The sequence below is a fragment of the Callionymus lyra genome, chromosome 12 (assembly GCF_982586985.1).
Source record: "Callionymus lyra chromosome 12, fCalLyr1.hap1.1, whole genome shotgun sequence".
NCBI lineage: Eukaryota > Metazoa > Chordata > Actinopteri > Syngnathiformes > Callionymidae > Callionymus > Callionymus lyra.
Window position 1 is genome coordinate 17,201,162 of NC_141829.1, and position 12,895 is coordinate 17,214,056.

At 39.6% G+C, this 12,895-nt stretch overlaps 1 protein-coding gene across 1 annotated transcript; it reads right to left on the reverse strand.

Moving 5' to 3' along the window:
- Positions 1-1,985: 1,985 nt before the first annotated feature.
- On the reverse strand, positions 1,986-12,200 carry LOC148068477 (lactase/phlorizin hydrolase-like). Its single transcript, XM_087804609.1, has 13 exons — positions 11,648-12,200; positions 8,999-9,594; positions 8,224-8,869; positions 6,599-8,152; positions 5,709-5,977; positions 5,267-5,557; positions 4,998-5,196; positions 4,068-4,258; positions 3,346-3,452; positions 2,990-3,121; positions 2,692-2,915; positions 2,288-2,529; positions 1,986-2,192 (listed from the first exon to the last, which is right to left on the reverse strand). Exons 1-13 carry the CDS (start codon positions 12,198-12,200, stop codon positions 1,986-1,988), a joined length of 5,211 nt encoding a protein of 1,736 aa, XP_087660735.1.
- Between the last annotated feature and the right edge of the window lie 695 nt (positions 12,201-12,895).

Sequence of the window (12,895 nt, forward strand, 5' to 3'; positions counted from 1 at the left end):
TGTTTTCCTATTGTTTATTTTGTGTGTTATATTATTTCATTCTTTTATTCTGTACTGACACCACAAAAAATGTTTTTAAATATTGAGAAACGAATATATCGCTGTTTTTTTAACCTCCTGATTCGAAGTATTTTAATATCTTTTTGTTTCCCAGTATCATGCAATATCATTCAACATGTCTTAACTATAATTATTATCATCATGTCTGCATTTAGAATTTTCATTTGCAGTGAGTTAGCGGATGTACTTTCTTATTTCTGCAGCCACAAATGGTTGCTGGAGAAACACAATAGAATCCAACAGTAGCAATTATATGATGAAGTGACGTTGGTTACTTAAGCCAATAATAAATTGACCTGCTGGCATTTAATTAAAATGTGAGATGACCTGGCCTGACTCTGGGGGTGAGGAGGGGAGGTTTGTCTCCAGAGAGGAACTCTCGAGGGTGAGGAGCAGACACCCACCTGTGCACTGATTCAAACATCCTGTCAATGTGGATCACCGTGACGACCAGATGCACGTCTGAGAGAGTCCTGACGGGAAAGTTTCCTGTGGCCTTAAAAGAGTGAAAGGCGACATCCAGTGGCCACTGATAAAAAAAAATCAATATTAAATTTGTTTTATTTTTCTAGTGTACAAATTTAATCCACCATAACCTGTAGATTAAATTTAAAAAAACAAATAACTCGAAAAAAAAGAGAAAAGGTGATGAAAGAAAGAGTAAAATATTTCCAAAAAAAGCTGGATTTATAGTCGTCTCCTTATTCAATTGATTTAAATATGGTACACATTGAATACAATGGAACATATTTAAGATGTAGATGTGTTTATATTCATTTTTAAAAAGTTGGTTTCACAGCAAGACTGCGCTACAAAAATCCACTTCAGGCCTTAATACCTAATCTAAGCTGGCGAGGACACCCTATATGATCAATACCGTTATCTTTAGAGTTACTCATTCATTTTCTACCTCTTTATCCCTTGCCGGGGTCGTGGGGAGACTGGAGCCTATCCCAGTATCATAGGGCGAGAGGCAGGGGACACCCTGGACAGGACGCCAGTCTGTCGCAAAGCACACAAAGACAGACAACCATTCACACGCACACTCATACCTATGGACAATTTCGCAGTGGCAAAACAAACAAACAAAAAAAGGTTTCAACAGTTTTTCATATTCTTATATATTTATTTATGTTATATGATACATTTGATTTAATTTAGTTTATTGTGTATTTTATTGTTTGTTGCGACAGGTCTAAAAAAAGCTAAACATAATTAGATTGTGCAGCACTGTCCCGACAATGTTATTCCTTGACAATTAAAATATTCTTTTCTAATATATGTTTTAGTTCTTAAGGCTAACTGATAACTGTTACGAAAATAAGATAAGGATTCATTTAAGAGTACAAAGATACAGTTATCTAAGTATATCATTTTTAAAATCATGTTGACTGCACAGTTGGAAAAAAAAATAGACACAATGAACCAAAATCAGCAAATACATGCTACCAAATAGTGTACTTGGCTGCTGTATGGATTTGAGTGATGTCATCTACTGTCAGTGATGTTACCTAAAGATAAAGGATGCTTGTAAAAGCCCAATATTTATTATTAATTATTATACACTAAACGTTAACCCTTGTGTTATCTCGTTATCTCAGGGTCAAGGTGACCCAAGGCCCGAAAACAACATCTGTTTGTGGTATTCCTTGTGTTGACTCTGGGTCAAGGTGACCGACCTCCACCACTGAATATTTATTTATAGGAACCAGGGGCAACACAAGGGATACAACAAGTACATTTTTCTTTATTGGCCCTTTGGGTCACCTTGATCCTAAGATAAAGCCATGGTTAAGGGTGGTATGTAAACTGGACTTCATAGACTTCAATTTACTTGTGTTGTGGTTAAAATTAAAAAAAAATTAAATTTTTTTTAATTAATTTATTTGGTGCTTCTTTTTTGTGGGACTTTCCAGACATCCCACCTACATCTTTTGCATCTTAAAGAGGTCCATTGACTTTGCCTTTACTTTCCTGAGCAGGAATGCAACGATGAAAATCGCGAGAACAAAAATGAGCAGTAAAGCAAACGTGACATAAAGTGCCACCTCGGCATCTTGGGAAGAAAGCTGTAAACCCAAAAAGTCCACCAAGATGGGGTCGACCACGGGGCGGGCGGTGGTGACGGGGTTCTCCGTGATCCCAGGACGGGTAGTTGTAGCTGGCGTGGAGAAGGACACGTTTGTGAGTATAAAACTTAAAACATATTTTTCGACGGTGATTCGACTTTACCTTCAGGTGCAGGGTTCAAGCACTCGTGAGGCCCGAGTGCCGGGTCAGGAAATCCGTTGCAGGTGATGATGGAGGAAAAGCGTTGCGAGGACTTTTTGGGGATGCGAGGCAGATTCGGGTCGGAGCGGTTCACAAAAAAGAGTCCAAAGCGTTCTGAGAATCCAGCCGCCCACTCGAAGTTGTCCATCAGTGACCAGGCGGTGTAGCCCCTCAGATCCACGCCATCCAGAACCAGAGCTGAAATAGTCCAGAGATATTCATTCATTAATTTTCGGCGCAGCTTAATCCCTTATCCACCGTGTTTCCAGTCCACAGATAACCATTAGCTTATCATTGTCATGAGATTTTCCCCAAAAAAGACAAATTGGTTGAAAGATTTTTGAAAGAGCTGTGAGCTACCTTTCATGGCCTGGTTGATGTAGCTCTCGTAGTAGTGACTCCTGTGGACGTCGTTCAGGTCAACGGCCCCCCGCTCCGAGATCCCGTTCTCCGTGACGTAAACCGGCGGGTTTCCATACTCGTCCTTGATGAACTTGAGAAGTCTACGGAACCCGAACGGCGTGATCTTCAGCCAGAAGGAGCCGGAGCCGATCCAAGTACGGTCGTGGCTGGTTCCTGTTCCCCTGGAATTGAACAAAAACGTCATGGTCTTCTCAGGATGTCATCATTTGTTAAAGGCTTTCATGTTCATTTTTACCTGTCGCCTTCATAGTCCTGCTGGTTCCCAAGGTCAACCGGATAAGACAGAACTGTGGTGTAATGATTCAAACCAAAGTAGTCGTGGGTTCCCTTAATTCTATTGATTTCTTCTGCGGTGAATTCTGGAAGCCTGGAAATGTTACACAGAATTCTCAAAGTGATGATAAAGATATATTTACAATAGTTTAATAAGTGCAAACAAGAAGGTGACCATAGATGTGGCTGATTTTATTCTTAACATTTCTTTTTCCTGTGTTTTATTGAATTATTTTTAATACTTTCTATTAAAGTGTTTTCAATATATCAAAAATCTGAAGGATTCTTCGGAATTAAAAAAGTAGACTTTTCACTGACCTTGATTCGAGGAGACCTGCAGCAAGACTCCGACTCCGAACTATGGTTTTCATTAATTCAGGATAATCCCCGATGAAAATTGGATTTGCAAACCAGCCGATGAAGAACTAAGATAAAGACAAATAAATCACCAAGTCCAGCACAAGGTAACGCTTAACTTTAATATTTAGGTCATAATACAAAAGCTTTTGTCTCCGTTCCAATTCACTAGTTAAAAACGCAAAAACGCTAAAAACATGGACTAGATCCACATGTCCAGAAATCTAACATATTAACTACAAATTAATTTAGAATTACGCCTGATACTATATGGACTCTACATTGAATTTATAAACATACCACATCAATAACTTGATGAGCATGCCTATTACAAAGACACTGTTTCTTTGAGAGGCACAGTCCCCGACACCGTTGGAAGAGGCAAATGCTAGTTTAGTAGCACCATTTGTTATGATATTTATTTTTGTTTTTAGTGTTTTTAAGAGCTGGTGGGTTTAATTATTTATGAAAAACCTTATTTTGTTTCATTATATTGTGTCATAATTTTGATATTGGCTCAGAGTGAAGGATACTAGAGCAGAGGGTATCATGAAACCTTATCAAGCCAGTACTTTAAAACCTAACCTTACCACCAACAGATAAGGACACTGATCGTACGTGTCTTATATAATGTGAATGTTAAATTTCAAAACTAATTTCGTGGAATGACACGTGAGCTCTACCTGCAAATATCTCTCAACAGCATCCCAGTCCTCTTGTTTGTACGGGTTCTGCGGTTCCGCCCAATCAGAGTTGATGGTAATAGAGATGAGCCCCCCCTGCGTTGGACGGTACTTGTCATTGTAGAGATGCCAAGCCTCCGCGTGGGCCTTGATCAGGTTGTGAGCAGCAATATACTGTTTACCTATAATACCTGAAAGAATCAAGATTTGATAACATCATTTTACATCTGGCTATTTAATCACATGGTTTCCGAGCAAGTTTTAATCCGAGGAATACGCAAACTTAAGTCGCCAAATGTAGAAGTCAAGACACCCTTTTAAACCGAAATGTTCAAAATATATCTTAAGTTTAAATACATAAATCTGTATCCTAAATGTATATAACCTTCCCATTTTTGTTGATATAAACATTTCCTTTGTTTTTGAAAGTGCTCTCAAATTCTTCATTTGAAGTTTCATTTACTGATTATAAATATATTTTACAATCCATTTTACATGATATACAACTACAAAATATAAATATATATATGTATGATTTATGTATAGATTAAACATCAAATTGTGATGCTCAATCTGTAATAAACGGGTTTCCTAATTTTCACATGCAGCACCCCATACATTCATATGTCCTTCCATTTTATGACGGCTTGAGGCTCCTTGACTGAGCTAATACCAAAGACTTTACCAATCACTTTATAGCAGATCTAGAAGAACAATTACAAAATAGAACAAAAATAATGTTTTCCTGGTTCGTCGAGGTATAACAAAATATATATGTTATATCTACATAAAGGACTGGCTTCATAAAGAGTAAGACTCTTAATAGTTGTTTTTTTTTCTAATCATTTACAGTTAAGAACTTGAGGTGGATCAGTACGACCGCCCATAATGTTACATACACTTCTTATCGATAACAAATTGTAGTCTTACCTGGAGCAAAAGTGCCGTACCCATAGCCCAGGTTGGCAACTATGTAGGGTTCATTTAGCGTTATCCAGAATTTCACTTTTTCGCCCAATTGGCTATACAAAACTTCAGCATAATCTCGGAATCTTTCAACGATGCTTTCATTCTGCCAGCCCCCGACTCGCTGCAGAGCCAGAGGAAGGTCCCAGTGATATAAAGTCACCTAGAAACCGACAAGAAATCGATGTTTATCCCCTTTTGTTTAAGCTAGTCAATCATATATTTGCAGTTACCTGTGGCTGAATGTGAGCATCTTGCAATGCGTCCACTAGTCTCTTATAATAACTAAGTCCTGCTTCGTTTACGTTCCCATTAGTGCCGTCAGGAAGAACTCTGGGCCATGATATGGAGAAACGATAGTGTGTAACTTTTAACTTCTTCAGTACTTCCACATCCTCCCTGATCTTATTATAGCTGTCGCAGGCGATATCGCCGACATCACTGCTGTCCACACGCAAGGGAGTGTGTGCAAACTTGTCCCATATGCTCAGGCCTTTTCCATCAGCCCTCCAACTGCCTTCAATCTATATTGGCGAAACAGAAAAATGTCATATCAGAATCATATATAGTCATATAGAATCATCCATTCATTATTTATTAATGTGTTTTGGTATCACAATAAGAAGTACACTAAAATAAACTGTCTCATAATTCTGTTACTTAAGCGTTACACACCTGGTATGAGGAACTGGCGCTACTCCAGTTGAAGCCGGATGGAAATATTCCGTAAAGCATCTTCTCATCATCGGTCAGTGGGAAACCATTATCCTTGATGGTTCGATGATAGAAGTGAGCGGAGCGTTTAGGTGTCCGTGGCCGGTTTAGGTTTGTAAAGTCCACATGGTGAAGTCCAAATCCAACTTTGTAACCATTTAGCCATTCAAAGGAATCCATGAGAGATGTTGCTGTGTACCCTTTGACCTTCACATCATCTAGATTGTGTGCTAAAAGAAAAAAGTGTGTTTCACTTAAATCAAATACTTTGTGTGAAGTTAGTAAGCATCTTGCCAACTCCTACAATACATCCCCAAACGTTCCAAAATAAGATTAACTAAACTTAGTGCTACTTTACAGGCAGTCATAGCACAGATAATTTTCCACCTTTCCCTTTTTTATTCACTTTTTAATTCCAATTCTGAAGCTAGGCTTTTTTTTGTCATTAGACACTGTTGTCCACAGCCATTTAAATCTTCCCCTCTAACCACCTAGCTTAGATGAGATTGGCTAGAAAGCTCTTACTCTGTTGTTTACTTAAAACTGCGGATAGATAATAGTAAATAAATAAACAATACTAAATTCAAACAGCACACTTGTTATTTTGAGTTTGTGAAAAGTAATATAAAGTATATGCAGCAATATTCCAAATTCCTGGAAAGGTACCAGAAAATGTAATAAACTGTCCTTAATTTTAGTTTTTTAATTACTAATTTTTTTTTGAACAATCATTTTAGCCTGATACCCACCACCCAGGTTGAATGACGTTTAGCGTAGCATGTTTATAAACTTGAAGGTATTATCTCTTGATATGTCCTCACTTACAAATGTAACATTATGCTTCAACACACCTTTGAGAGCCTCGTCAATGTAGGTTTTCAAGTAAAACACTCTGTCAGTATCATCCCATGTGGTCTTTGCAGCTTCTGTCGCTGCTCCATTCTCAGTGATGTAGATGTTTGGATCTCCATACTCCTCTTTTATCCAGTTGAGCAACCTTCTCAAACCCCAGGCCACAGCCCTCTGTTTGCTGATGGCAGTCGTTGGAAAATCACTTTCTTCGGCTTCTGAAAGATCCTGATCATACTTGTATGACTGAGGACTGAGGCGAGCTGTGACATGACTGATGATCTTTGTCGTGTAATGATTGACACAAAACATATCTGCAGTTCCACGAATCAGGCCTTTCTCTGCCTCAGTAAAGGTTGGCAGTCTGGACTCTGGAAGACCCTGGAGCTCACTCTTGTTCCCCACCTGCCACTTCATCGCATCAGGATAGTCACCGTTCTTGAAAATAGGATGTGCGAACCAACCAAGGTTGAACTGTAAAGCTCTGTCTGCAGCATCAACTTCACGCCGAACACTAACATCCAAAGGTTCCACCCAGTCGGCACTGAGGGCCAGAGATACCAAACCACCCTGTGATTTCCAATACTTATCATTGTATGTGTGGTAGGCTTTGGCGTGAGCTTTTATCAGGTTATGTGCGACTTTATAAGGTGCAACTCCCGGCTTCTTGATATTTGGGGGAATCTGTCCGAGCCCATATCCGGACCAGGCGATCGTGTGGGGCTGATTGATTGTTATCCAAAGTTTAACCCTGTCTCCGAAAGTGGCAAAGCAGAAGTCACAGTAGTCGTTAAAAATGTCAATCATGTCCACATTTTCCCAGCCACCCAGATTTTGTAGAGCTTGTGGAAGGTCCCAATGATAGACCGTCACCATGGGGGTGATGTTAGCAGCTAGCAGGCCGTTGATAACTCTGTTGTAGAAGTCAACACCTTTCTGGTTCATAGAGGTTTTTTTACCATCGGGAAAGATCCTGGACCAGGACAAGGAGAACCTGTAGGACGTCACTTGGAGAGCTCGCAGCATGTAAAGGTCCTCTTCCAGTCTGTTATAGCTGTCACAGGCCACATCTCCAGTGGCATTACCTGGAATACTTCCAGGTTTCTGGGTGAACTGATCCCATACACTCTGTCCTTTCCCGTCTGTGTTCCAGGCACCTTCAGTCTGATAGGCAGACGATGATGCACCCCAACTGAAGCCTTGTGGGAATGTGCCATAATGGTAGAGTTTTGTTTGGAACTTGGACTGGTGAGAGAACTTCTCCCAGACCACTTTTGCTTTAGAAGGGACCTGTGATGGAGGGATAGTCGGGGACCGTTGAAATATCTGCCTCTGTGGAGTGTGTGAAACGTCTTCTTTGAGTTTTCTGAAACCGTTTTGCTGGATGACTTCAGAGTAGAAATATGCAGACTGTCTAGGAGTTCTTGGCCTGTCAGGATCTTCAAAGTTGACATGATGAAGACCAAATCTCTGGCTGTAACCCTGCTTTCCTTCAAATCCATCCATTAGTGACTGCACAGTGAATCTTTGTATGTCCACATCATCTAGTAATTTGGCTGTACAAAAATGAAACTTCCCATTAAAATATACATTTAATGAAATATTTAAATAATTTATTGATATTTACCTTTCAGGGCCTCGTTGATGTAGTTCCTCATGTACTCTATTCTAGTGTTGTCATTGAGAGTGTCTCCGGTGGACTCAGTGGGCATCCCATTCCCAGTTACAAACACTGGTACTTTCTTCGCTCTCATAAACTCTGTTGAAATGTAATTCAGAAGTCTCCTCAGACCCCAAGGTGCTGAGAAGATCCAGTCAGACGCTGTAGCGGACCATGAAGGGTCCACACTGGTCTGGAAATTGCCAACGCCCTCAGGACGAGCAGTACAACCACCATTTCTGTAATTGACCAACCTGGATGTGTAGTGATTTAACCCAAAGAAGTCTGCTGTACCCTTTATCCTTTCTTTCTCTTTGCTAGTGAAAATTGGTAGGACAGCAGGTGAGTCCACACATGCTTTATTTTTCTCTTCAATCTGAGTCTTCAGTGCTAACGGATAATCTCCATCCACAAAAATGGGATGAGCATACCAACCCAGCATTGACTGCAGGTAGCGGTCAGCTGCTGCAACGTCCTCAGGTTTAGATGGATCTTTGGGCTCAGCCCAGTCAGAGTTAAGTGCAATTCCCACTTTGCCTCCTTGTTTTGTTCTGTACTTGTCATTGTAGACATGCCAGGCCTCTGCATGGGACTTCAGGATGTTGTGAGTTACCTGAGGTTGTCAAACAAATGCACCACGTTACGAGGTGTTATTTTAAAAAAGCGACACATTTTACAAACAGCTAATATATTGCAAAACATACGCCTTCCAAAAGTCACTCTACACAGCACTAACACTCACCTGGTAAGAGGCCACCACGTAGTCCTTCACTCCAGGTGCGTGCTCACCTGTTCCATATCCAGCATGACTCACAACCCATGGGCTACTAAAGGTGTTCCAGGTCTTCACTCTGTCTCCAAACCTGGAGAAGCAGAAGTCGGCATAGCTTTTGAAGACCTCAACAATGGAGGCATTGGTCCATCCTCCTGAATCTTGGAGTACCTGGGGTAGATCCCAGTGGTAAAGGGTAGCAACAGGTTGAATACCAGACTCAACCAGAGCATTGATCAGCTTCTCATAGTAGAGGATACCGTCCTCTGATATACTGCTTGGGTGGCCATTGGGAAAAATTCGAGCCCAAGAGATGGAAAACTGATACGTATCGACTTGAAGACCTCTGAGAAGGTAGACGTCATAGTCCACCTTGTGGTAACTGTCACAAGCCAAGTCGGCCGTCTGGTTCATGAAGACGTTGTTATTGTGTCCGAAACGATCCCAAATGGTCTCACCCTTCCCACCTTCTTTCCATCCTCCCTCAACCTTGAAGGACCCACTGGAGACGGCCCACTGGAAGCCAGCAGGGAAAGATTCATTCAAGAAAGAATCTCGCTGAGATGCTGGTGTGTCAGCGAAACTTTGCCAGGTGTCACAGAAGGTGCATGATGGCTCCTGAGGATTGTTTTTGCTGAGTCTGACTTGATTTGAAACCCTTTAGACATATAACAAAATGTTTTAGTCAACGTCACTGATTATTTACTAATTGGTCAAAACTGGAAGATTTACAAAATAATAACGTGAAGGAAATAAAAAGATATTCAAAAAAACCTTTCATTTGAAAAAAATAATCTGTACTATCACTTTATTGAAGAACTTTGATCATATATGTTATGTTAAATGTTTGTATTAATAACAGATTTTTAGACTGAAAAGTTTCAGTGATAATGACAACAACTTCTTGCTGGTAAGATTATGACTGTACTCTTCCCCACTTTTACCTAAATTAAATGTTATTTTAAGAACATAAATAATCTTCTCTGGTTACAGGGATCTTTTTTACACGCTTAATTAAGTCTTTTCTACTTCCATCAAATATATAAAATTAATTTTAGCAAAAGTTGTTAAAGTTATCTTCAAATATAAGTTTGTCATGAGCCTCTTACCTTTTTATGAACCTATCATCTGGTCCTAATAAATCCACCATATCAAAACCAAGCACACGTTGCGTGTCCATGCTTAGTGCTGTGAAACAATAAAAACAGACTCAACAAAACAATGCTGTTATTCTTTGTCTGTTTTGCAGCATTGCATTCTCTGAGCGACAAATTACCTTTAATTACTCTTTCGTCTGATAAAAGCTGATAAGCAGGACATCCGATGAGTTTCAGCTCATAAAAGAGGACGGGTTTACTAACAGACACGTTCTGAAAAACACACCGACAGTGATTAACACATGCTAGTAAACATGAGCAAATTCCTCTTTGTTACCAAAATCTTGTCCAGATCTTCAGGTGATGGTTGACCAGCTGAGCAGTCGTACTTGATTTTAGCAGATAAGAAGTCCATATTGTCCTGTGAGGAATGTATGATGAAGATACAAGTAGATTAGTAACAGCTTTTAAAAAGGATATTGTGATATACAATTTAAAAGCTGCGCAAAATAAATTAATAAGGAACAACAGTTTATTAATTTTACAATGTGTTAAATGCTCACGCAATATATTCGGAAATTCAGATGCAATAATTCCTTAGCATATATTCCCGCCCTTGTATTTTCACAATCACAAGATTAATTTACATTACTTGTGAGTATTAATTAATACAATCTTACCAAAATTCCAGGGTCAGTTATTTCTTGAAGTTTATTGATGCTTATTCCCACTGACAGACCTCCGCCTGAAACAAACAACAACAAAATCTTTCGTCAATCAATAAATCAGTTGTATATGTTTTGTTTCAACTCCACATGTTAGGGTTTACAACCAGGATCTATAGATAAGTATTTTATTATCTTAAAAGGTCCTTGATGGTTGGTATTATGGGAAGATAAGCCTGTCAGCATCCAACAATGATCAAGATAACTTTACAACCTATAAAGAAGCAATACATGTTGTATAAAAAGTTGTATAACATAAAAGTAATGTAATGTTGATCTTGTCCGAATAATTCTCAAACTATAGCACTTGAGTTTTAAAAGAACACCATTTTTACTCAAAGCACTTATTGAAAAAAGAGACTATTGAAAAACAGTGTTAAGAGTGTAAAAACTGAAATGTTTGTTTTAAGTTAAACTTTCAGTTTGAAGTTACAGTTTCTTTATTCTGTTAAGTTGTTCAACTGCAACAATTATGTTACTCCAGACAAAAATATTAAGCATAAATAGGCACACAAAAAAACAAAAAAAAATGTAATCTATAAAAGGTTTGTTCAAATAAAGCTTTATACTTAAACGTTTTCTAAAAACAAACTACGTTGGTTTTTCAGACCCCCAAAAACAAGATGGCATTTTCCAACCACCAGGTGTCAGTGTTTCCTCTTTTAACAAACTAAGGCGGTACCAGGGTCTCAGAAGAAAATTAAAACTTGTTTCCTTGGGTGGTGGGGGAAGGTTGGAATTCTGAGTGATGTGACAATGTTCTGGACGAACAAAAAAGTTTTCTCATGACAACGTACCTCTATTGCGAAAGATCTGCTGGTAGCGCTTGAATATGTTGGCGTGAACGACAAGAACCGCTGTCAGTTCCTTTGGCTGCAGTTCTTCAAGGTCGCTCAGGGTCAACCACATATCTGCCATCGCTCCAAACTCTACAAACACAAACTCAGCATACTGCATGAACATCAGCGCCACTTCCTGGTTGTCCCAACCGCCATGTTTGAGTCGCAAAACATCTGGTACTGATGATCCGTGAAGGACCAGTAAGGGTTTGAGGTCCATCTCAAGCAGCTGAGTCAGCAGAGTCCGGTAGCAGGAGACCACCGACTGTTGTGGTTTGTTTGTGGAACCCGAAGGAAGGAGCTGATCCCATGATAAAGGCACCTTAAAGTGGGTTGCACCTCTGCTCCGGAGGTACTGGAGGTGTTCTGTAATGTCAGGTGGGATGTGGCGGCTGCAGTCAAAGGTGCCCAGGTCATCTTCCAGAGGTCCTGCTATAATAGCTGGAGACAGATCCTTGCACCGGCAGACACTCAGCAATCCCAGACAGAGAAGCACTCTAAAGATGACCATTTTGTCCAAATACAGCAGGTGAAATCAGTGAACCACTTATAGAGGAGTCGTTTTCTGACCTCTGACTGTGGTTTGATAAGGGTCTGTACCGAAGGTTGCTCTCCCTTATGATACCTTTATGGTGCCTGGGGTGAGAGGCTGCAGCCTTGACTATTAGTGATAATAGTCCAAGATGTGCACGGGTCACTAGTGAGGACAATTCAGCGCTTTCTGTAAAGTTAATCTGTAAAGATCATTACTATGTGTTAGCATCTTTTGGGAAATATAATAAATTTCACAAATTATTTTACACATTTTAGGAAAAAAATACATTATAAAATAAACCAAATAAAGTCAATGTATTTATTATGTAATCAAATTATCTGTTCTTCATAAAATGTAGGTTGAAATCAAAATAAATCAGAAAGAAAACAAAGGAAATTATCTTTAAGCCATTGACTATGCTTTGGACGCTTATGTCATGTTAGATTGAAAAAAATGAATCACAGATGAAGTTAAATTAAGTTGATCTTTTGAGAGTCCGATTTTAGGGTCAAAGTTTTGTCCGCGTGTCCATGAGTTAGAGAGGTTTAACGTGATAAACGTGAGACAGTCAAGCTTCAGTGTTGTTATCGAGGTGAGGCAAAGAGCAAGTTCAGGTGAGAGGTCGACATAATCGGATCTTGGTCAGAACTAACCTCACACGCGCAGTGAGA